General features: G+C 30.6%; 2 protein-coding genes across 2 annotated transcripts in view; one reads left to right on the forward strand and one right to left on the reverse strand.

Annotated features, from left to right (window-relative positions):
* Nucleotides 1–723: 723 nt before the first annotated feature.
* Nucleotides 724–3,713, reverse strand: LOC113555714 (CBL-interacting protein kinase 1-like). Its single transcript, XM_026960231.1, has 3 exons — nt 3,403–3,713; nt 2,546–2,880; nt 724–956 (listed from the first exon to the last, which is right to left on the reverse strand). The coding sequence occupies exons 1-3, from the start codon at nt 3,711–3,713 to the stop codon at nt 724–726; spliced, it is 879 nt and encodes a 292-aa protein (XP_026816032.1).
* A 2,202-nt stretch (nt 3,714–5,915) lies between these two features.
* Nucleotides 5,916–27,872, forward strand: part of LOC113555713 (homeobox protein six1-like) — a 47,658-nt gene continuing 25,701 nt past the window's right edge. The window contains exon 1 of the mRNA XM_026960229.1: nt 5,916–7,068. Coding sequence (XP_026816030.1) covers nt 6,317–7,068 — 752 coding nt within the window. The 5' untranslated portion in view covers nt 5,916–6,316. The remainder of the gene's footprint in view (nt 7,069–27,872) is intronic.

The following is a 27,872-nucleotide window of genomic DNA, read 5'->3' on the forward strand; positions in this document are numbered from 1 at the left end:
TACCGAGTCGTATTAACTCTATCTATAATAAAGGGTGCCTCCGTTATTTTTAAACAGGTTTAGCATATGGAGTCAAGTTGTCCGATATAGTTTTAAAAGTGTAAAATAATGATATTCACTTAACATATTTCACTGCACATTGGAACGCAATAAATTATGATTTCAGAATTATTTGCTATAAAATATGTATAATATGGAGAGTGTATATAGCAATATCATTATGAATTCTATTTTATATATATATATAAGCCTTAACTAAATATTATTTATCGATGTTGTTGATACTAACATGTTTCAATAATATTAAATAGTATTTGTCTGCAATTGATAGTTGGTTCGATTTTCTTTATGTTTAAAAGTTATGCATAAATAATAGGGAATAGCATGATGGAATTTTAATCTAATCGATAAAGTAAACGATTTTTTACTATAACTTATATTAAATCGTTTGCAATAGATGATTTATCTAGTACAGAATTTTATACTTAATGTGGATGGATTGAACAGTTAAAGCAAATTATAAAATACTATTTTTTTTTCGGTAAAGTACTCTCATTTTAAACTTTTTAAAACTTTATTTGTTTGAAAAAAAAAAAAATAGGATAGTAGATATTTGATATTTGATTTGATTTGGATATTTAAAAAAATGGGTTGATGATAACTACTTCCAGTATTTTAAAATCTGACAATAATCGCCGCACAGTTATGAGTTATGACAAACTCTCAAGCCATCATCGTCATCCATTTTGATCGTTTGATGACAGCGATGCGTGCCCGTTTTAGTACGTCTGGTTCGAGCATGTGCCGTACAAGCCGTTTGGCCGGCGAGGAAACGGTTCGCCTGTACATCGGTCGGAGGAGAACAATGTCGCCCGACACCTGTTGCGCGACAATCTGTTTAGTACGGCCGTCGTCAAACGGCACCTGGCCGGTCAACATATAATGCAGCACGCCTCCTGTAACGTAGTAGTACACATCTCGTAGTCCTCTGGTCTTAATAGCGTGGCCAGGGGACTGTAAGTAGTATTATATTATGTTGGTAAGTCGGCACGTAGTATTATTATATATGGATATTGTGTATATTTTAACAGTTTCGCAAAGCGCGTACATGGTTCGGGTAGTTGGTTTTAGCCGGGAAATACGCACACGAAACACAGCGAAACTAAGCCTCATACACATAGATTATACTTTAGACACCGTCGTGAGTGCATACATAAACCCAGACGGGCTAGTTAAAAAGCATATCATTTTTAATTTTACTAGTTAGTTAGGTGATTTTTTAATCAACGCTGTTCTTTGCAGTTGATTTAAAAATTATGTTAAATTCATCGTATATTATGTTTTTAAAATGTTTGGTTTTAATGGTTAGTTATAAATTAATTACTGATTACTGTATACGTGGTTTTAAATAAAAATAATCGAATACCTACAATAAATATAAAGAGTACCTAATAGCTATAATAATAATTATATAAAAGTTTCTGTTATGTTTCTTGATAAAATAATTTATCACAGAATAGTCTATGTGATATTAATATTAATTAAAAGAGAAAATCAACTTTTCTAATCTGAATTAACTAATTAATAAATTAATATTTTTTTTCTATATCAACTTTAAGCTTAGCGAGTTAAATGTATTATTTGTAATCTAACTTAAAGACCGTATGTATAGTTGTGTTCGCTTAACTTAATTTTATGAGTTAATTTGTATTCCTTTGTAAATATATGTATATCGTAGTGAATAATTGGTATATTTCATAAGAGTATTAAGAGGTATATCTACTTATAGTATGTCATGAACTCATAAACGAAGACTACGTTTTGAAATTTTTAAAAAACAATTTTATACGAAACGGTTGCTTGTCATGTGACTGTAAATATTGAATATCTTTATAGGTATATAATATTATAATACCTATACAGAATTACTGCATATATTATTATAAAACTTATCTAATCTATTTGATGAAAATAAATACTATATTATTATTGTAACCGATCTTAAAAAAAAAGTATACATTCTATTAAAGTACCTACATAGTATATAAAACTTTAGTTAATCGACTATATTAATTTAATGCATATTTTTTTTTTTAAATCAAATGAAAAGTATTCCAGAATTTGTGATATAATCAAAACCCTATTTTTTTTCTCGCGATTTGTATAGGATATTGCAGCGTAATCATTGTGATATTTAATAGTCTCAGCATAAGCTCAACTCGTTTGCATTTACAACACAATGAAATCATTGCACTAGGTTTGGTCGTTAATCGTTACACATTTTAGATTAGAAATAAAGCCAGTAATATGTATTCAATTTAAAATGAGAAGTACACATTCCCTGCGGATAAAATATTGATTTAGAAATGTTATGTTATGTCGTAATGATTGTATATATTAATATTATCATATATTTGGAAAATTAATTTTATATTTTTGCTTATTTTCGATTTCTAAAATAGTACGGAGAAACTAACGACAAATGTATGATCCAATATAATCTTAAACTAAAATTCAGTTATTTGAAAAACATGCTATGTCTCACCCATTGACCAAATATCGAAGAATTTAGCGTTATATCCGTTATGATTGTAATTCATTAGTACTTCCGGTGGCATAAACATCCTTGTACCGCAGCGAGTTAGCGACAATGTTCGTTTATTGCTGAACGATTCTCTGCAAAAATTTGACAACCCAAAGTCGGCCACTTTTACTTCATTTCGATGATTCAGTAATATGTTTTCTGGCTTAAGATCTCTATGCGCGATGTCCAGGCTATGAAGGTACTCGATTGCTGCGACGATTTGAGAAAATAGAAAACATGCATCATATTCCACATAAGGACCGTACTTTTTAACAACTTTACACATATCGCCATTTCTAAACGTGAAATAAAAATTTACTTGATGCATTTTTTCAGTATTTTGAAACCTTACGAACTTATAGGCGTGTATTAATAGCCTACATTGTTAAGGACTATAAAAATAATTAATAAGTACCAAAATGTTATTTTATTATTTTCAAATATTAAGATTGTAATAATATTATATTACTTCGATGTTTTTACGCAATACAAAATTATTGTTAATTATAGTAAGAAGTAAGAACTTAATGCTATAATTACATATAACGCATAAATAAAAAGTTATTCATAATATATACCTATATATATATACATATATATATTATGTGAAAAATGTTTACAATTATATATATATATATATATACACATGGGAAATGTATTTTTTAAATAATAGATGATTATAGATTTACTATATACTACATATAAATTAAAATAAATAGTATTTATTATGTTGACGTATAAAATATTAAAAATATCTTTTAGGTCATTGTTGTTTATCACAACCACTTAATTAGCGAGAGAGCAGTTAGATGGTATACTTGCAGTATTCCATGTACATGTAGACGTAATGACGATGTATGATAATTTTAATGAACTTTATTAGGTTTGGATGATCAACTTTTTTTGAAATCATAATTTCACGTTTTACCATTGATTTGTTGCATTGAAAAACTGAAGATTTTTTGTCGATGATTTTTACTGCAAAACCAATAGTTTTGTTATTTACCTTTGCCACACAGTATTTGACTTGCCCAAATGTGCCTTTTCCGATGGTATTTTTAAAATACACCTTTATCTGAGAATTATACGCCGTAGTTGTTCTATTTTCTATTATAGTGGCCGTTTCCATTACGATGTATTTTTTTTAAAACGACAATTCATGAATTGTTAACGTGACGTGACTTCAGATAAAAACAAATCAAACAACTAAAACAAATGTGCCGTGAAAATGATGTATTAACAATATACGATTTAATGGAAACACCAGCAATCCGGTAACCATGACGAAAATTGCTAGTTACCGCTCTTCTATCCATTTCCATATTCTTAGTGTCATCTTTATAGTCTAAATAGTAATTGTTTTTAATGATTTAATACTATAAAAGCAGTGTCATGAATCAATTCATAGGTATATAATGTCAAGTTATTTTAAATAATCTATGAATATTATACCCTTTATTATAGGTTTAATATAAAAAAAGTTATAACTAACGGTAATGCAATTGACTGACCAACTAACGCTTAGTTCGTACAGGCTGTACGAATAAATCAGCATTGTACGTAGTTTAAAGAATTATTTTTATTAATTTGATTTATCGTGATTTTCAATTCAACAAAAATATATTTTTCTTTCTATCGACAGCTTCAATTTCATACGAAATTCATTTAAAATAACTATTACAACTTTACATCACATATTTAATTTCAATCATTTTACAGAAATATTTTTTACAATTAGAAATTTTACCTTTTAAAAAAGTGAATTTTATCTAAAATTTTGAAGTTATGCGTATAATATTATATTTAAGTATTATACACAAAACAGTACCTATTTCATAATTTCTCATAAACAAGTATATATAGCTATTTAAATTAATTTTCACTAAAAATGTATATTAATTCAAGACATACATCAATTGTTTTGGTTATTAAAGTGAAAAATAATAGTTTATAAAGTATAATGTAGATATAGAATATAAACGACCGCCATTCTGTAGTATTAAATTGCATCTAAAATATATATGTAATCTCATATATGGCCAATATAGTTATCTGTAATTTATATAGTCCATACAAAAATAACAAGATTTTAAGACAATATATTATTATAGGTATGCTTGAAAATGTAATAGGTGCTACGAAATTAATTATAGGCGAAATAAAATAACTAAATTTTGTTTTCTTTTAAATTGCTTATAATGCCTATATGAATATTCATATTTTCAAATGTTATCAAGCTAATATTAATCGCAACCGCAATTTTGATCCTGGCTACGACAAGTTCTTAAGTTTTTAATAATCTAAGTTCATCCATTAAAATATATTTCTGAGTTTATTTGATTATTTCCATCGTACAAAGTGTTCAAGTTATGCACATCAAACAATGGACAGTACACAAAGTGTCTGTGTTTACCTTTTTTTAAGTCGTGATAAGTATACTAAAGACTTTAAGTTATTGGTATGTCAATTTTGAGTTTGTCGATGTAATAGGTATATGCTACACGATAATAATAAGAAAATTTATATAATAAGACTAATCGTCTAATACATAATGTAGGTATAAGGTATAATATTTGAAAAAAGAAATTTGACTAATCGAAATTTTGGATATGTCAAAATTGTTGAACACGTTATTAAAAATTTATAATACACGAAAATTCTATTTTTTTTTTTGCATTTCACCGAGTCAAAATCAGATATTCACCAAATCATTCTGTTAATTGACATAGGCATAAAACCATGTATGCGTTTAAAAATACCTACGAGTATAATATATAAATATATATATATATAATCTATTACTTTGCCCATTTATATTTATACCTATCTATTAATTTTGCTACGGAAATTTAAAAAAAAAAAAAGAGGAAGTACTATTTCACACGATTTTTGTTTTCGTTAAATACCTATAATTGTATGGTAAAGTTATATATTATGTAAACGTATATTATGTGTAGGTATATTGCGTTGTCGTTCCATCCCACATTCTCACGATCAATTCGGTCGAAAAAATAATAACATTTGAACATTAAATACATAGTAGGCATCTACTACCTATGAACCACTAGTCTTCGGCCCGTATGAGCGAAGACGCGTACGTCCACCAGCGGTGGCAGCGGCAACACTAAACGCGCACCACCTCCCAGAGACCGCGCCCATCGGGGAGACCGCCTACCCGTTTGGCTAATGTGATCGCGAACGGCAGTGGTTACCACGGTAACCGAGCCACGGCTATGACGATATCGGTGGTGGGGTACGTGTGTGTGTCGAGTCGTCTGGCTGGCTGGCCCGGGAGTCGTAGTCGTCGCGTTAGTCGGCCGCAAAGTCTATACGTTGTATACACGCACAGCAGATCGCGCGATCGTCGGGAGAAAAATATATTAAAAGTGATAATAGTAATAATTATAGAGTTTTGTTATAATACAAACATAATATTATTATTATAACACACGGTTGTTTCGCGCGAATCGACTAGCGTCTATTGTGTCTCCGTCGTTGTGTCCGTTCGGTTTTGTATTATTGATATATTTCGCTCTGCAATTAATCTACTCACTACGGTGTTCGACGTCCGATATCAAATTTTGCCGTCGTTCGCTATCGATATACATAAATATTTTTCACGCAACCGCATCGCACTTCGCTTATAATCGGCTGTCTGCACAATACATACCCTATACGCGTCTCGTCGTGCCATGCCGTCGTGTCGTTGAGTCGAGTGAATGCACAGCAGTGATGTTGATCGGCAGCGGTACAGCAGGCAGCTTCGGGAGTTTCAACGTGGACCATCCGGGCGTGCCCAGCATCATCAGCGGTCTACAAGGGTCGCCTCACCACGCGAGCACCGCCAGCCAGCCCCAACAGCATTCGCCGGGCTCGTCATCGGGCGGCGGCGGCAGCGGCAGTGCCGGAGGAGGTAGCGCCATGACGCCACTGTTGCCGTCGTTCGGGTTCACCCAAGAACAGGTGGCCTGCGTGTGCGAAGTGCTCCAGCAATCCGGAAACATCGAGCGGCTGGGCAGGTTCCTGTGGTCGCTGCCCAGTTGCGACAAGCTTCACAAGCACGAGAGCGTACTCAAGGCAAAGGCCATCGTGGCGTTTCACCGGGGTAACTTCAAAGAGCTGTACCGTCTGCTGGAGAGCAACCAGTTCTCCGCACACAACCATCCCAAGCTGCAGGCGCTCTGGCTCAAGGCGCACTACGTGGAAGTCGAAAAGCTCAGGGGTCGTCCGCTGGGTGCTGTCGGAAAGTACCGGGTCCGCCGCAAGTTTCCGTTGCCTCGGACCATATGGGACGGCGAGGAGACCAGCTACTGTTTTAAGGAAAAGTCCCGGATGGTGTTACGCGAATGGTACGCCAGTAATCCGTATCCGAGTCCCAGGGAGAAAAGGGAATTGGCCGAGGCCACTGGATTGACTACGACCCAGGTGTCCAACTGGTTCAAAAACCGCAGGCAAAGAGATCGGGCAGCCGAACAGAAAGATGGGTGAGTGGTGTTTGTTGTACTAATCATTACATACTCGTACATTAATATGATATATCACCCTTCTTGCGTATACTTCTATAAAACATTATGTAATGTTATTATTAAACCTATTCCGTTACAAGCCTCGAATGTTTTTGACTCACTGCAACTGTTTATCAGTTCTTCTTGTGACAATGTTTAAATTACCATGTAACAATATTGTGTGACGAGCGCACCCGGAAGACGAGTGTTACTGGAAAATTAACTCGGCCCGGTAATGCTCCCTGAACGCAACCGCGAAACACTTCCTAAAGAGTTTGATACATATAAATTATTGTAACAAAATATTTTCATCATCTCCACATAACTAATTATGTATACGTATATGTGATAAAAAAAAAAAGAATTCAATTAAATCGTTTTCTAAGTATTGTAGTGGATAATGGCTACTCAAAATAGGAGCTTTAAATAAATTTACAATTTTTTTTTTTAAATAATATAGTCAAAATTGGTATATATGCAATTACTTACTTATTATATATTTTACACTGATTCGATAAATTCGCTCATAGATTAGACACGTGTTTTATATTTGAAATAGCAAATTTTTATTAAAAATATCGTATATGTTGTGTAAGCTATATTTATATAATACTAATTAGATGTTATCTAGCTTAAACCTAACCCGTGAGATAAAAATGCTTGATTTCAAATCAAAACTATACCTAGCAAATATATTGAATAATGAATAAAAAATAAAATGCATTTTGACGATTATTTTATTAGTATTATTGGTAAGTAACCACCTATGGTTATTATAATTTGATTCTCAGAAACTAGTAGGTTCAATGTTTATACGATTAATGGGACAGAAAAAAAATTAATAAATTATAAAAATAGATATTATTTAAAAAAAAAATTTGATATGAAGAAAAAACAATGTAGGCATTTATACAAATAAAATAAACTACTTTTGATTTGTATACGTTTCTGTTTATTTTACATGTAAATAAAACAAATATTATACTATTTAATATTGACGTATTGGAAAATTAATTTATATTTTAATTGGACCTACGATTGCAAAGGACTATAAAAATAATAATGCCCATTTGGTTGAGTCTATAACTACACATAATCTATAGGTAAGGTACTTCAAAATGTTTACCAAAACACCAGTCTAAAAAAAATTAAATTTTGTATTTACATTTTGGAGATATTTAAAAGTTATCCTATAAAACTAGAGAAATACAGGAAATAAAACCATTGTTTTTATATAATTGTAATTTGTATTTACATGCAAGTAATATAAGTATTAAATTTACAAAACATTGAAAACCACTTAAATTAAAAAATAAAAGCATAATATTTATAATTTTAATATTTTGTCATGACAAAACATAGCTTTAAAATAAATATAGTTTAACAAATATTGAAATATCGAAATGTAAATAATAAATATACCTACTACAATTGCGACACATTAAGGTCAAGTAATAAAATATATAAATAAATACTATTTTGAAATAAGCGACACGTTAAATTAATCTCATATAATTTATATAGCTTGTAATTATTAATTTATCTGTATAAAATAATGATAATATAGTAATAATTAGAAGTTTGAAGTTTGAAGTTAGAAGATTTAATTTTTTTTTTTTTGAATTTTGCTTATCTATATCCACACTGATACACACTTTAAAATTTAATGAATTTAAAATATGATAAACGTAATGCATTTTATCATACTTGATTATATGAAAAATGTATTGTTATTATATTGATAAGGTCACGTTGACCTCATCATTTACTTTCTTAGAGAACTAAATTCTGTAAAATCTCATACTGGTGACCGGAAGCGTATTGTAGTTGGCCCTGAGAAAAAAATGATTAGCGAATGACCCTAATCAAAATGAAATAATAATAATAAAAAAAATTACAACCCGTCACAATAGAGCTCTCTGTGAAGTATCATAAACAGGTACTATAGGTTTATGTAGACTGTAGACGTTAATTTGCCGATAATAACGAAAAAATATAGCCGCGACAAAGCGATAACTTAATATTGTAAACAAGGCGTAAGCCAAGCGGGCTACAACGACCTCCGGATGATAACGAATTTCATTAATACGGATGTTGATCGTTTAAGTACATAAAAGTGAATGAAACGATTATGCATTACACATGTTGGATTATCACTTAATATTCTGCATGTGTGGTTATGGCATATTATATTATATAAATTACACACACAATGCCGTCTTATAGCACCCCACTGGGTGCAGAACTACCCTCTCGTTATTCTCTCGAGGGGCTGAATCACGCGATTTAGTTCGATAAATCATATTTATCATGTGTTTCGAACTCAACGGGGTATGCTCGTAATAAGCTATTCGCGTCATACATGTTATCCAGATGATATCGGCAGTTTCGGACACACATATTTTACGAGATGTCATTATCTATTATATTATATTTTTCGTTTAAATTTCACATATGGGTTTCCTTTTTGAGATAAATATAAAATATTATTATAATATATAAAAAGAATTTTATAACTGAAATTAGCTCTCCCTAGTAAAATATAGCAAGTCAGGTTGATAGAAATAATGTCCTAAGATGTATATTTATATGTTTTTTGTGATTTTAAAATATTGGCAATATAATATAATCCATAAATATTATATATTATTAGTGGTCTAATTAAAAATTTACGTTTTATAATTTAGTGATAGGTTTTATATTAAAAATTTACTATTGTTATGATAAACAATTCTTGTTGACTATAAAAGTATATTACCTTAATATCTATTTAAAAATAATACACTTCAATGTGAAAACAATAAAATATATCATGTATAAAATATGATTTTAACAAATAATACTTTTCGAATGTATTTTATTAGATTTTGTGTAACTATACTATATGTGTACCATTATGTATATTATAATATAAACAGTACATTTTTTTACTAAATTAATAATTAATTACTATAAATGATTCAAATTCATAAAAGATAATTAAATTGTTTATAGTATTTAATTAGGTAAATTATGAAATTTATTAAAATGTCTATTTTATTATTAAAAATATTTTCAAGGAATAATAAACATTTAAGATCCTACATTTTAGGTAGAGCCAAAAAACATCTAGAATTAATACGATAAAAAATACAACTTTGTAACTTTGCCAAGTAATAAATACTGACATAAAATAGTCTTATATTTTTACTTTGGTACTTAAAAAAAATATGTCATCATTAAAATTAAACTCATTCTGTGTTTTAAAATATTTCAAAAGCTTTAATGGTAATAATTTACTTATTTTCATTGTAATGATTTAATTAATTTTATTTATGCTTGTGATGATTAATGATTAAGTACAGTAGGTACTTATATATTTGTCAACAGACGATTTATTTTTGATTGAGTTTTACAAATGACATAAAAAAAATTATTTATCATTTCATTAAAATTGTATTATTGTACATATTTTAAATTCTTAAACGATTGTGCAAATCTTTGATCTTCCGAGTGGTTTTAATTTTATCACATTTAAGACTTAAAAAAAAATATTGATTATTTTCAAACTACATTTTTGTGTCTTGACCTATGACATACCAGTCTATTTCGTATATTTTTGTTTATGTTTATATAGTGCTTGTCTGCTTGAAAATACGGGATGATATGAAAATGTTTATTATTGAATTTTGCAAACATACGTACCCAAGACAATACTATAGACAGTGAATTCCCATCGTAGTATTCTCACTATCGCGCAGTCGCGCAGTCGAGAAATGTGTTTGTTTAGGATGTCCAGATGCCCAAAACCATATAAAACAAATACAATCAAATAATGTAAAGAATTTCTATATAGTTTCAGTAGATACGTTGAGTGTAGTCTGTGTTTATAAATATAATACATACAATGTACATTTTATTATACATGTATTCATGTATACATGAATAGAGTGACATAATTTAATAGTTGTTTTGGTTATTTATAATGTTGGTTGATTATAATATTATTGCACATACCTATCTCAATATAATAATATGCATCATAGTAGTCATTGATATCGTAATTAATTGTTTTTAATGTATTATCTATATTATCTTTTATAAAGTTTAAAAATAACAGATCTTTCTAAAACTTTTAATATATTTAAACAAATTAAAAAAATTTACCTAAATTCTTTATAAATTTTTATATTTATTCTGTATAACTGTAAATATAATACTTTTTTTATTATTACACTTTTTGGTACCTACCTACTGTTCTGCAATTATTGTATACCTATTATATATTATTATTTATTACATATACTATACATACATGTAGTTATTGGAGACGAATCAAATATTTTATTTCATCAACAATAAGAGTTTTGTCAAAAACACATTTAACGTATGTGCCCCACTAATAAAATACGAAAGATACGATAGAATTATATATAATTTTTCTACATCTTTTATCTCATACGCAGTTTATTATTAAATACTTGTTTAAAAAATAACACATATACGTCACTTTACGCGTGGTTATATCCACCTATATCCACCCAAACAAGTAAACACCGTAGTAAATTTGCGTTCCAAACAAAATCAATTTTGTGTTGTCATTTCAGTGAATTATACTTTATAGTAATTATCAATATGAATAATTTTAATTTATATTATTAAAAATTTAAAGTAAAGAATAATTTAAAGAACGTTGACTATGTTCTCAAAATATTTATATTCTTAAGCGAGTTATGGACATTGTTAAATTGTTACACTTTACAACTATTGTTATATACTTCAAATCTCCGTCGTGCCTTCTAATATACAATATGTTTCTACATGAATATATATATATATAATAAATATTATACATAAACCTGTTTGTTAATAATACAATACCTATGTATTAATAAAGGTAAAAATATAATTTTATTAATGTTCACATAAATTATTTCTATAAAATATAATACAATAATTATTATTATCGTCAGAATATCTATACCTATATAATTGGTGTTAATACAATTTATCTGTTCGCACTGTTCGCCACCGCCGTCGCGTTTCGTCGACGATGAATATCAGACTTTAAAGTAAAAAAAAAAAAAAAATATGTAATAATAATATTGATTTATTTTCTCGAAACGGATCTAATATCTCGGTAAATAACAATGTGAGATAAGCTGATAACAATATAAGCGAACATCGTCTTCACGAATGTAATCCGATATTTTATTTTGCCGTAATATACAATATATACCTACGTGAATGTATAAATGTCGAGAATTGTGTTCCGTGGAGAAATTATTCACAAATGAAGTACGATTTACCCATACGCACATTTGTGTGCCTTTACACAATAATATAGTATTAAACATTCGAATAAATGTAACCAATTTTATCTGCATGCATTATTTTTTTAAGCTGTTGAAAATGTAAATTTATAAAAAATAATACTTGAAAACCGTAATTCTATATATATATATATATAAGTAACGCGCCGAGTGTTTTACACCTATAGGTAGGCACTGCGTTTGAAAGTAGCTCTATATAAAGTGTATAATATGATGTGTGTGATATATATTGTCACATGTAATACTTGTACAGTATATATTCAACTAAATTCGAGTATGTATACACTGTATACATATAATAATATATTGATTTGTGTGTAGGCAGTGAAAAGAGAGAACAGTTTTTTCGCTGTTTTGACAACATTGCTCTCGATATAATATATAATTGACTTTGACGACATTACACTATCTCATGAGGGGGCTATACCTATTATTCCCGAAAGACATACGAACATAATAGTTACTAAAAATATATTATAATATTATGTATTTATGTTGAGCGACTTTACCGCGGCCGCCCTGACAACAATTAATTGTATGCAATTTTATAGACACTTATTAGGTGTAATATTAAAGTTTGCGTGTATATTCGTATAAATAATGTTATGTGTAAAATATCATATCTATCAAACAACGCAAGAACCCGCACAAAGCGATAAGGTTTTACATTAAACGTGATAAAAAAAAAAAATATTATAATAATATAACTGTTTAGGAATGTTTCAATCAAAATTACTTGGTACAACATAATATTATCCGCATAATATAATGTTTAATGTGTATATTAAGGTATCACTCTAAAATAGTAAAATATGCGTAAAATATACTTTATATTATTCGCTATTTGCCCATGTCCCACTCACATCGTTGTGCTACACTTATTTTTGTTTTATTATTTTTTTTTTTTTATTTTTTTTTTTTTTTTATTACAACGTGTTCTAATTCTTTGTGCACGCTAAAAATGTTTAAAACTTTTATTATTTCTAACAACGGGTGGTGGCGTGAACTTCGTGTCAAGGACTACGTGATGTTAAACATAAACAATTAGAAATGCTTAATCCAATGAAATTCGTAACGATTTTATTTTTTTATTTTTACCTAAGCACACACACACGCACATTTAAATTCATATTGTTGTACACTATATATACTGTTATATGTACCGTGCATGTATTTAAATAATATACTAAACGTAATAAATTTGAGAAAACATACGAAAAATATAATCACATTTTGGAAAGCTAAATACAAATCAATAACTTTACAACATGCAAGTGGAAAATAAATTATATTCCAGTATACAAAGGTGCTGAAAAGTTACAACTCACTATAACAGTATACATATAGAAGGGTTAAACATTTAAGTATCTTTTATTTAAAAAGAAAAAAATCACAGCTCGACAATGATTATATGTTGATGTACAGCTTTAATAACTTAATAATAACTAATAAGTATTCAAAGTTTGAAATTGTCATATTATATTATGTGTCAAAATACGTATTAATGAATCTATAAAATACAATATATGTTGTCTATACTTATTCTGATTTGGAAATCTTATTAAATATATGATATATTAATACTTACACAGACTTCATTTTAGGATATATTTATTTATTTTGTACGTAGAATTCAATAGTGTATAGTTATTTTTGTTTCATCTTTTTAGCATGGATGGATAACCATTTAACAATATAAATTGTTTGAATAATCCGTTTGTTAACGAATGGCGAAACAATAATATTTCTCTTCACTAAAACGTATTATAAATCGGTACAATAATACTATATAGATTGCATTGAAAAAAAAGAGAGTAATTTGATACGAAAATTTAGTTATTTGAAACGCTTGGAGCACGTGCTGGCACACACGTGATAATGATAAACGAAAAAACATAAGACTAGCGACTGTAAAATAACTTTTATGATCTGGACAACCGTATAATTGTTATTGTTATTTAGAACAATATTTAATAGCAAACATGTGAACTCATGGAATCGCGATATCGCTTGAGTTTGATTGTGTTATGAGATTTGTAGATGGGAGATATTCTGCAGCACATTAAATTATAATATGAGTATATTATTATATAATATTAAATTTTTTACGGTATTAAAATTTAATATTATAATGTGTGTGTGTGTGTGTGTGTGTATTGTCCTATGGAACGCATTAATCTCAGGCGGTATAGGTACGTGATAAATATTATTGCTATTAATTTAATACCATATTTCATTTGTACAGTTATACCTGAAAATGATTAAAGGTGGGCAATGAGCATTAACTATATGTACTTAAAAATTCTAAGTCTAAGTAAAAAATTCATATTTTTATCTCAACTAATTTAATTGACTGTTAACAACTTAATTTTTTCAGTTGATTTGAGAATAATCTATCAAGTTGAAATTAAAATTTTTTAGTTTTAACGATTTTATATATTAAATACTGTACATAATACATATCGTTAAATAAAAAATAATCTAATACTATAATGATAATAATAATACTAAAATTTCTCTTATGTTTCTTGATAATGTGACATTGTATATATTATAGATAGGCACAAAATGTGGTAATTAAAAAAGTAGATTCAATTTGTATTCAAACTAAATTAAATTAATTATATTTTCTATATTTTATTTAACCACGAGTTAAATATATTATTTGTTAACTATTATGAACTTCTAAATAATTAACGATCTTGTGTTTATTTACCTTAATTCGAGTTAATTATTTTCATTAACTTTGCTCAATTTTGCGGCTACACATCCGAATGCTATCGAAATAGTGATGAAATTTAACACACTAATTGGGAGACGAAATCATCTGTACATAGATATATATATATATAAGTATACTTATAATAAACGTAGATTATTATTTATTTCCGCCATATACTCTTGGGTATTCCATATACATAATACATAGCATATTTGAAAAACATGTTATACGAGGTTGCTGTAGTGGGACCCACGTCCCGAAAGCATATTGACGTTTTGCAATCGCCTTATTGTTTGCTCTCGAAATGTACACAAACGGCACGTTATCCATTTTACCATTGTGCGAACCGCGTCTACATTAAGTCGCGTATATGCGGACGCTTTTCCCAAAGCTATTATTTACCATTCATATATATATGAAGTACACCTATTTTAATGGGGTAGCAAACATTTAGGTTCGATATATAGTGGTTGGAACCAAGGTAGTATTTATAATAATATTATATTATAGTGTAGGACAGCTTGAATCAACACCTGCGCGCGCATGTACGCATGTGTGGACGGACGGATATATAATAATATTATGTTATATAATATAATTCAGTACAATATTATACATTGTAGTGTATTGAACTCGTAAGCTGAAATACCGTAATACCAAACAAACTTAAAAATGAGGTAAAGCCTGCAAAAAAATTTTAAAATTCACCTAATTTTAGCATCTGAAATATTACACAACAAAAACAATATTTAATGTAGACAATATAAAAAAAGATAAAAGCCGTAAATCATGATAAAATTCACTAGTAGAATGTACCTATTAAGAAAAAAAGTCATACAATTTATTAATTAAAATAACAGTTATTTACTGTACTGAAAACAATGTCATAAATGTTATAATAGAATTTTGGTAATTTCGTAAATTTACTTTTAGTAATATTTTTAAACTATCAATAAAATTGAATACATGCAGTTATTAATTTCGTCATTGTTTTTTATGAACCAATATAGTTGATAAAACATGTATATCGTTAATAATTTTATATTGGTGTAAAAAGTAAGATATGTTATTCAAAAATGTTTTATATCATATTTATTTTCATTCCATTGTATTTCTTAGGTAAATTTACAAAGAAAAACACACATCATACCTACTGTATTCAATATTATGAATTTATGATGTTAATAATTTAAAAACCCATTTTTTTCAAAAGTATTTTATTATTGACTTACGGCATTTTTAGTTCTGACGCGGTATATAGGTAAAGCTTTAATGTTCGCTTTTTTATATATAACTAAAAAATAAATGTAATCGTTAGGTGAAAAAATATTTATTATTTTTGCAAGAATCGTTTGTATATTTATTTTGTGAACTATTATACCATTAACTATAGCTGTACCTATAATGTATATCTGCATAACGGTACAATACAAATGCGTTTATTTAGGTTGATAGGTATGTATATATACAATATTGCAAATACATTTATTGTAATAATTATTCTTCATATTAAGAGAAATTGTTTAAAAACCCGTTACGAATAGCCGAAACGACTGAATAATTATATCACACATACATATATACGTATTTTTTTTTTTTTTTAATATGAAAATAATCAAACCCATAATCGGTGAATGAAAATACAATTTGTTCAGTGATCGTGTAAAAATAGTGTGTTCGTCGTGTGAATTTCAAAACATGATCTTGTCTTGTACACGTATATATATATATATATATATATATATAAATTATATAGGTGTAACACCTCCTATATATATTTAAACGAGTATCGTCGTAGGCAATATACGAAGGTCCGAGTTGTTTTATAAATAAACGGCTTTTCGCGGGCATGCGACACCTGCAATATAGATAGGTACCTACGTAATATATATTACACGGGGCCGGCTCTCATTGTCTCTCTCGAAATAAATAAAAATCTCTTCGTCCGCAGTCGAATATCGCACAAACTTATTATGCGATAGGTCTTGTAAAAAAAAAAAAAAAACCATCGGCATGTCCGTGATGTGACGCGCACGCGCGCGCGATACAACGACGATTGTAATATATACAATATATATACGGTGCAAAATGCTGCAATATCAGAAAACTATTTTCGGACACGTTTCGAACGAACGGCAGCCGCATCGCTTTCATTCGGGCCCGCGCGACCGATATATTATCCGTCTATATAATATAAACAGACGGGACACGTGTACGGTGAATAATAGCTTATAACACAGTGGCGTCATTTGTGGAGTTCACTGGTGATTTTTTTTTTTTTTTTTTTTTTATTCTCTCAACCACTCACTGACGGCACCCGCTCGCCCGCGCGCCACCGTCATCGATTCCCAGGGCGAACACACACACACACGCATACCTTTGGCTACGCGAGGAAAAAAATATGAATTATTATGGTTGTACGGAATTCAGTCCCACATCCAGAACCGTATGATATTTACGGCTGAATTCCGACCGATAATAAGCCAATAATTGAGTCAGACTTTTTGAGCAATTATAATACTAAGACCATAGTTTTCGACATTGTGTACCGACAGTCCTCAGCCTATAAAACGATAAAAGGGGTGAGGACATTTTTTTTCCAACTCGATTAGGTTAATTTCCACAAGACTCGGCTGAGTCGAGTGTATGCGTCCCAAAATATACAATGACACGATGATGACTGCGACGGATAGGCGTAAACTCGTTTTCTGCGTCAAAACAATGTCTATTGTATTATATGCGTCTTCGCGACGATTTCGTTCGCCTTCGATTACAACGGTTTTTAATATGACGTGTATACATCATAAGTGTATGTCAGTTATGCACGAAGACTGATGTCGTCGTCCGAAGTGATATGACGAGAATTATCTTTGTATCGCAACAAACTCTATAGAAATATAATAGTTTGGTAATGCTGTATAAAATATATATGATATTATATTTTAGTGTATATATGACGGGTACCTGTATAATCGCAGATGTAGTCCCGTCTGCGTTTCAAATTTTGGCGTGCCGAAGTGGCATCATTGTATACCTTCTTCGCCCACGCCCACCACGATATATTATATACATATTATAGGTTTCTACCGCAGTTCGTATCTTATTGTTGTAATTGGATCATTTGTGTGGTAACGGATTGCCGATTTTATCAAAATAAAAGAAGTGTGTGTACAAAACGTGGTCAAAAGTGTTCGCAGTTCTCGCCGGAAATTATAGACGGGAGAAAATCGGAATAACTACCTTTATAACTATTATTATACAGTCGTATTCGACACGACATATTAAAAAAATTAAAATAATATATGCTATTGAAATATAATAGATTGTAATGGATTTTTTTTTTTTTTTTGTTAAATACCTAACGGGCAAAAAACTCGCAGACGATTGTTTGTTTGTTGGTCAGGATTTAATTGCCCGACAGCCAGATGGATATAATGTACACCGTGTATAAAAGAGCTGGCCGTTATTTTGGGAACACGAGGGGACGACGCGGGCAACTCGCCAGTCGCCAGTAACATGAACCCACCGTTTTGGCTCATCTTCTACACACACACACACACACACACACACACACACACACACATGTATACATCAGAGCTCTATCGTGCGGCTATAGAGAGCCTCCACTCCGATCGCTCGTCCCGCTGTCACCTCCTCCTCGACTGGCCGGCCCGGGCCCTTAAACACACATACGCGCGCGTGCTCGAACTGTTTTAACAGTCCGTATTTCGGTAGCTGCGTGTAGTGTCTAAAATATATTACCATTATTATAAAAGGTATAATATGCACCTCAATGGTATTTTCTTTCGAATTAAGTTACTATTTTTATTTTTAAAATTTGGTTATGTTGAGTACGCTATATTGAAGTTAAGTTAATTTTTTCATAAATTTGTATGTTTATAAATATCACAGTAGATAGCTTAAAATTTTGATGCCTATGTGATATTAAAAATAAGTTCTTTTAATTAAGCAATCCTCACTAATGACAACAATATAGAAGTATACCTACATTTAATAGTTACATTTTTGATTTACCGTGATTACGTACCATTAATAATATTTTTATTTTATTAATTATTATTTAATTATTCATAAATAAACGTGACTATGTGATTGAAAGTAACTCGTTTTTTATGAGGTTATAATAATAATAAAAATCAAATTAAAATTTAAGTTAATGAGATATACAAAAAAATTCAAGTTAAAAATTTAAAATAAACCTAACCGTTTTAGCTCACATTCTCAACTCGTTCATGCCCAGCATTGGCAATATATAATACATGTATAATAGGTACAAACGTGATAAATTTTTACGATATTTGCGTCACGCGCAGTTAGAATTTAAATTTTGCGACCATTACGCGATATAAGTACTTTACATAATTAAGTGTATTTAGTATACCTACGACTACTTGAATAATATAATATTATGAGCCCGGGTACCTCCTACGTATTATAGATCGATATCGTCGATTACTGCTGCAGTGCGTATAATATATAATTATTAATAAGACGTATAACGATCTCGTACTATCTCGATCGCGGTAGAAATCTGCTTGCCGCTCATACGAATGAAACTCGACGAACTCGATACTGCTATTACCATCGTAGCCGTATTACAGTACGAACCTAAAAATATAATAGTGCAATTTATACGCCAAGCACTTCTTTCCGCGAGTCTTGAGCTGCGAGCTAACTACTTTTAAAAACACATGCCGATATTATGGTCTTACATACTATTGGCGTGTCTAGGACGCAACCGGGGGTACAATAATTTATGATTTTATAGTAAGTGTATAATACTCGCTGGCACGTTACGATACAATTTAAAACCTTATTAGTGAAAATAAATGGCCGTAATGTTCATTAAAACCGGAGCAATCGACCATATTATTATCGCTATTTATTCTCATAATGCTTAATTGTATTTATCACATAATATAATGTCTGCAGAAAGTTGCTTTAGCGCGATCACGATTTATATTTTAATAGCCAATCGCAAATTTTCTCCATCGTCCGGGTTTAATATCTTACGCGGAAAACATTGTATTTAGTGTGGTGACATTTAGACTTGTCTCATGCATCGAATATTATTTTACTTAACGTTCACTGCAGCGTTTTGTTTTTTTAATAAGTCCTCAAAACGGACGGCATCGCATCACGATGAAAATGTTTGAATATTATGTAATATATCAGACGATCATCGATGTGCGAGCTATCGCGCGCGGAGGGCCGACAATCCAAGAGCACATCGTAGGTCTTGGACGGCGATGTCTTACACGTGCAATAGAAGTATTGAAATATATTGGGAGTGAAAATCGATCGATAAAATAAAAAATAATTACCAACAATAAAATACTATCGGCCGGACAAACACGTAAAAGTCTCGCGATAGCCTGCGTGACGCGCACAGTCGATCGTATCTATTACCTGTATATAATGCCATACACAGAACGCGATAAAAACAATATATATATATATATATATATCGTTATTATTACGATGACGATGTAGTCGACGTATAACCTACATAATATCCAAACGGCAGGCACGGAAATACGTTGACAGCGAAATCGAAAGATCAAACTCGTACAATATTATATATTATGATATACAAGAAGAGGCTTGGTCGCGCGTCTCGGACGAAATATCACTATATAGGCTATGTACACGCGAAGTACGGCTGATGTGTATCTCATTCGACGACTTAGGAATACGACATACGTATATGATATGTACCACACACACGCACACGTCTCGGAATCTTATTATTATAATATTATATATATATATATCTTCGATCTTTGTTTCTCGAATATATTACCGTAATGTATTATATTAGTATACGACGAGGACATGCGCGCGCGTGTACGGCGACATATATTCTGTATAACGGCCACGCGCCATCGCTCAGTCGTATTCCAACATAATATATTCGTATAGACTGCTGCAGGTGATATACCTACTACGCCTAATATTGTATACACCGCGGCGATTGTTTTACAATAAAAATGTATAAGTCGGGCAACGTTTTCGTTCGATTCATTTCAATATATAATAATGACGCTATACAACACGGCTGTGCACACCAATGCACAGCTATACGTGTAGTACACGCACGCACTGGTCGGAAAGTCGTAGTAAAACGCGAGAGATAATCGGCTCAGCCGTGCCCGCGGTACTGTTTTTTTTTTCCTCGTCTCTGCCGATTCGAACCGATCCGATGAGATTGTGTTAATATATAATAATAATATAATACGCGTGTGTGTATTATATCGCATATATATATATACAATAATTATAACGGGTGTTGAAGCGTGCAATCGAACCATATGCGGAATCCATTCGTCAACCCGAATACGTATCTCCAACGGCTTATACGCGCTTTCGTTATAATATTTAAAAGGATGGAATAATAATTATTATAACGCAACACAATACATTATGATATGATATAATACAGTGCATACAGTGCGCGATTTCGAAATATAATTTAATTTAAAGGTAAATTTCTTATATAATAATGATGGCGATTATCGTATAGATGCGTATACTCGTATATATATATATATATATAGACGTACGAATCGTTTCTCGTTTTGGCTCTCCTAACAGAGATAAAGACATATCATATCGATCTCTCGCGTTCGGCTGAACTGCAGATATTATCCGACAAACAGACGTTTCGCTAATGTATAATAATATCATTTCCCATCGTCGATTACCATAATAATATAACGTATACATAATAATAATATAAAAGTCCGCGTTAGATCTCTTTGGTATGTTATCACATTCATCCAACACATTACTATATATTGCAGTAGTGCAGTTTATGGTTTATTCATCGATTTCCCATTGACGGGGGCGAAATGCAAAGAAAAAAAGAATACCATACAAATATAACATACATTTTCGATACAACGCGAGAGATTGTGAACGTATGGATATTATTATTATTATTATTATTATTTTGTCAAATATACACCGCACACACACATAATATATATATATAATAACATCATCATAACGACGACACCACACATTTGTTGAAAACGTGGTGCGACCAAGACGACCGGCACACGTGTTTTCGTCTTTTCGGTCTTAAACATGTATACTGCAGGACCGCTGCCGTCGCCGTAGGGTTGTTCAAACACACACACACACACACACACAACGACGCGTGTATTATTATTATTATTATTATTATTATTATTGTAATATATTAATGTGCACGAGTGGTGCGTGTATTTGATATAAAATAAACCTGCTGCACGTCTCTGTCTCCCGCAAAGCGATAACGCGCGCCGACGCCGGTCCGTCGCACGGACGAGGCGAAAAATCATGGGTACAACCGCGCCATGTGTGCAATGCTGCAGTACGACGTCGAGGCATATATATATATATATAATACAATATTTTATGTTTGTACACGAACAAGAACAGATTATTATAGAAATTATCGGCCGTGTGTGTGGATGTGATGTGTGCGTGTTTGTCAAGGCTCGACGAGTTAAAGATATATTTTTCAACAGATTCGAATCGAGTCGAGTTGAGGGAAAATTTTGAAAAAAATTAAGTTACTAATATTATAGTTCACTACTTTCTTTAACCCTGACTTTATTTTAATGCGCGTTGGGTGGGTGTCTCGACATAGTGCTTAAAAGATGGGAGGGGGGGGGTAACATAAAATTAACATTCTTTTAACTCTGACACAACTCAACTAACTCGAGTCGGTTTTTTCGATTTACTCGCCCAGTTTCTCACATCTCTGATAGGTAGCAATCTATTGCATTAGAGCGAAAGCGTGTTGTCCGGCGTCTGGTGTTACGCTCGTGTCGAGTCGCGCGGGACGCGGGCGCACTGAACGCGCAAATATGCGCGATAATATACACTGTATAGCGTACGTATATAGCAAACCGCAGACTATTGAATTATTGTTTCGCGTTATCACGGGCGAATGTTGTTATTATAATTATTTTAATAACAATAATCATTATTATTGTCGGTAGTCACAATAACAGTGTTTCGTCAGCTTATCCACGCGGGCTGCAGTGCAGAGCGTAATACAGTACGCCAATGTATTATAATATTATTTCATAAATAAATTAATGGTTATATTACTATGCACATAGTATAATATACGCCCATGATGTATAAGAAAAATAATAAACCGTCGACGCAACGTTTAAGATTTTTGCATGTTTGACGGTGCACACTGCTGCGGTTTACAGCTACTACTTCTGCGGCGTACACAATCCAAGGACCCCGAGTTTTCATTCATATATTATGTTATGCACACGTTATGCATTCTATTTCTATGATCATTGCTTTTCAATATATATATATATATATGCATACATACATATTGTAATAAATGGGCGGCGTCGGTGCGTGTACGGATATACAATGTTATTATATTAGGTAATAATATTAGGTATATACGTATACGGTGAAATCTAATATCCATTAATTGTGTCCGACGGCCATCGCAACAGCACTGGGCGCGCAGGTACATCTATACGCATATAATTCGTAGTACAATATTGTTACGTACATAATATGATTATTATCATAGATGTGTATGTATTATGTAGATACGTATAGGCACGGCTCCGCCGCGACTGCGTAACACGATCGCGACTGCAGTACTCGCCTACAGCCGAGAAAAAATCGGATTAGGCACCAATATTATTATTATTGTACCGTGTGTTTGTGTGATGCAGTTGATTTGCATTATTATTGACAAATACAAATGTATTTTTTTTTTCCAAACACATACGTTTTCGATTATAAATATATGTCTTTCCTTATTTTTACGATCGGTTATTTTTTCACTTGTAGCGTTATAATATTATTAATATATGGTCATTTTTTTTAAGTAAATTTTTATTTGTAGCCTGTAGGTATATATTATATATTATATATATACCATACACGTATACGTATATAAATGTATATTTTTTTTTTCATCGACGACCTGCCAAATCCGTTTATATACGAAAGACCACCGCCATGCAAATGCATAATAATACATATAATATTATTATGCGTGCAGCGGATTAAACACCCTTCACGCGGGTCGTTTATCCGTCGGGGGCCGACCCGCGCGCTTTTATAGGGGAGCAATTTTCTTTTGTTGTCATATTATTACATTAACTACCAATCGCGTATAAATAACTCTTATAATAATGCAACCATATTGTTGCATTTTTTTTTATTCGCGGATCTTAGTCGGTATGAAATTGGGTTACTGGTCATATTATACAGTCAGAAATCAGAATACTTACGATATTCCTCTGTAAGTATTAGATTTACAATATACTATACCAATAGTATCATTAAAATTGGTTAAAAACATCGACCGTTGCAGGTGACATACGAACCACCTCGTATTTCCGTACAGCGTCAGCAGCGATTTAGATTGACGAATTTACACATAATAAGTCAATGTTCCATTGATACAGCAATAATTTGATTATATCATTATTCTAGTATAAATAGTATATGAAATTGGAATGCGAAGCAAACAATTTTAATTGCATGCGTTGAAATCAAATATACATTTAATTTAATACTACAAATAGCGTATGTACGAGTCGAGAGGAATTTGTGGAATTGCAGTGTCATTAAGACACATTTAGACGACATGACACCTTATCTAACGTTTACAATAATTTTTTAAGAGTTTTAATAAAACGTCTAATTGTACTCGTTTACACTATAAAATATCGATTTGCGAAATAATGTATCATTTGTTATTGCTTAAGTTTTAAAACTATCCATGTAAAGAGAGAAAATATTTTCGTAGATGTTATTGCTTTTGGAGATAATGAGTGTTTACTAAAATAAAAATATAAAAATTATTCAGATAATTCGATTAAATAAAAAAAATTATTTTTATAACGTGAACATCGTAGTAAACCCGAATAGTTGTTTGCGCAATTAAATTCTGAAAGTTTTTTTTTTTTTTTTGATAATGCGGGCCATAAACGATATGGGTAAATTCAAATAAAATGGTTTTATTGGTCTTGCCAGCAGTTCATCAACGCTTTTAGCCAGTGTTTATCGAGCGTTAAATATAATATTTATAATGCATACAAAATATTTTATACTTAAATTCTGTTCCATTTAGATACTCCCACTGATTTTGTAAGTGTACGTCATAATGTCATAATATATTTTGTTTATATAATATTATTAATTATTATTATCCGTGTCATGTATAAAACCTTTAAAATCTTATTTACACTAGATCGGATGAATTTGATAAAACGCAGAGGATACGATGACCGCCTATGGTGATAATAATATTACAATGTTTTTTTGTGTTAAATCCTCCTCTCCCACGCTCCATATCACACTTTCTTCGATGACGGTTAATTTTTTTTTTTTTAATATTTTAATCATTATCTGTCGTTACTCAAATATTTATATAATTCATCATAACATATTCTTTAGTTATGAGTTATTTTTTGTGTATAAGTTATTTCCATGTAAAATGTTTAATATAAAAACTGAAAACATGATTTACTTATTTATAGAAATGCCTAAAGTGCGTATAGGTAGTTATACATTTTACGGAGTAAACGTACAATTTTAACAGGTCATTACATAATTTATGTTAAATATAAAGTGAACAAGAAAGTAAAAATGTTATTGTTTACAAACTTCGCATCATATAATAACTTTTAAATGCATTAACGTGTCTTGGCGGTGTACTTTACAGAAATCCTCTCCCAATCAGAGCTTAGTGTGTGTGTGTGAGTATATACCTGAATAAAATATATGCATTATTTATGTAGATCTATATGTATACATTTTATACTATTATAAAATAATTATTTGCACAAGAAACCACTGTAGAACCGTTAATTTAATCAAATTCCCTAGTTTTATACTACGTGTTTACAGCAGCAACGTTAAGCTTTGTCGTGTATCATACGATACATGTACACACTATATATACTACAGCCGTTTATACACAACAATGATTACAAAAAAACATATCATATTCAACCTGTGTATGAACAGTGGCGATGATATAACAGCAATTTGTTAATTATTAAATTTAATTTAAAGCTGCGTTTAATATAATACTGTAAATATACACCGGACAAACGTTAACGACAAATTTAACGGACGTTCAACGTCAAAAACAGAGTTAGAGTTAAGAGTATTCATTTTACAGTGGATATTACATACATTAAATAATAATTAATAATGAATAGAGTGAACACGTATTGAATTTAAAAAAATAAAACAATAGAAAAATTGGTGCAAATTTGACGTTTGCGACCGCATACGAATACAGTCAACTTGCAAAGCGTCATTATAAAAGCCAATTAAAGTTCAATTTACACTGCCTGGCGGATGTGGCGTTCCGTACTTCCGTTAAGATTCGGAATAAACACAATAAATTGTTCATCCACGAGACGTTAAATACATATAATATTATTAATCTGTTTATAAAATAGTTTATTTTCGAAAGAATATTAAAACGCGACCATAACACTCGACGTATTAATTTCTGTATATTATATGTAATATGCACGTAAGTGAAATTTAATCACAATATGTTACTGCGTTACAGTAAAACAGACATATTACAATTATCTGAATAAGTTCCCACAGTATCGAATAGGTACATTGCAATTACACAGTTCACTTTATCTAATGAAAACTTTGAACTCTGACCAATGTTTGTGGAAAGTAATCGTGTGATAACACAAAGAATAACGTTTCAACTTTCACAATTTTATTTTTATAATACCTAATAAATAATAATAACATTTAAACTCAATTTGTACACGATCGTAATTATAATATTATGAAGATACCCCCAACCTACCTACTAGTGGAAAAATAAAAATATCTATGTGATAATACTTATTTCTAAAGGAAATTCGTTAATAGATTACAAATAATTGATTGAACTGTGAAAAATAGCAATATCAATTTTCAATATTCATCGAATTAGTATTTATTTTATATTATATATGCTGATAGGTATTATATATTCATATGATAGATATCAAAACGAATTTTGATAATTTTTTTCTGTTTTTTTGTAGTTGTATATAAATATGTATTATTATATTTTCTCCAAATTCATTACCCTCGCGACCGTGAATCGACTTAAGTTAAATTTATAACCGAATATATACATGATTGATATTGTATTTTATACATAGTTACTTTAAAATTATTTTATTGTTAACACTATGATTCTAAATCTTATATATATATTGTTTACTGCAGAACATATGTATTGGGTAACTTCGTTACTTGGGTTCGTTATTATGTTAGGTATGTTACATACTTACATAAAAGATTCAATCAATCAGTGACATTAAATATACACACATATATATAGGAGTTTAATCACCTGTGTATAGGTGTTACATAGGTGTGTCTAGAAAAATTTTTTCAGGTTTATTTGTCCATCACCAAATCGTATATATAAATTAAAATAATTAGAGAATTTTGTATAAATTAAATTTAAAAACTATGGTAATTCGGAATCTTAAATATTTATTAATAACATACAAATACACGACATAAATAATAAATAACAAAAATATTATACCGGTATGCATTTCATGTGTTACTTTTGAATCCACACTAGTCAACCTATATAGGATAATCGAAAAATACATATTATTTCAAAAAGGGGAGCCGCTATGGTTACATAATACGATATTATTATTTTTGTCCAAAAACACAGCTCAGAGCTCCATTTAATAGAA

Source organism: Rhopalosiphum maidis, chromosome 3 (assembly GCF_003676215.2).
Source record: "Rhopalosiphum maidis isolate BTI-1 chromosome 3, ASM367621v3, whole genome shotgun sequence".
Taxonomy (NCBI): Eukaryota; Metazoa; Arthropoda; class Insecta; order Hemiptera; family Aphididae; genus Rhopalosiphum; species Rhopalosiphum maidis.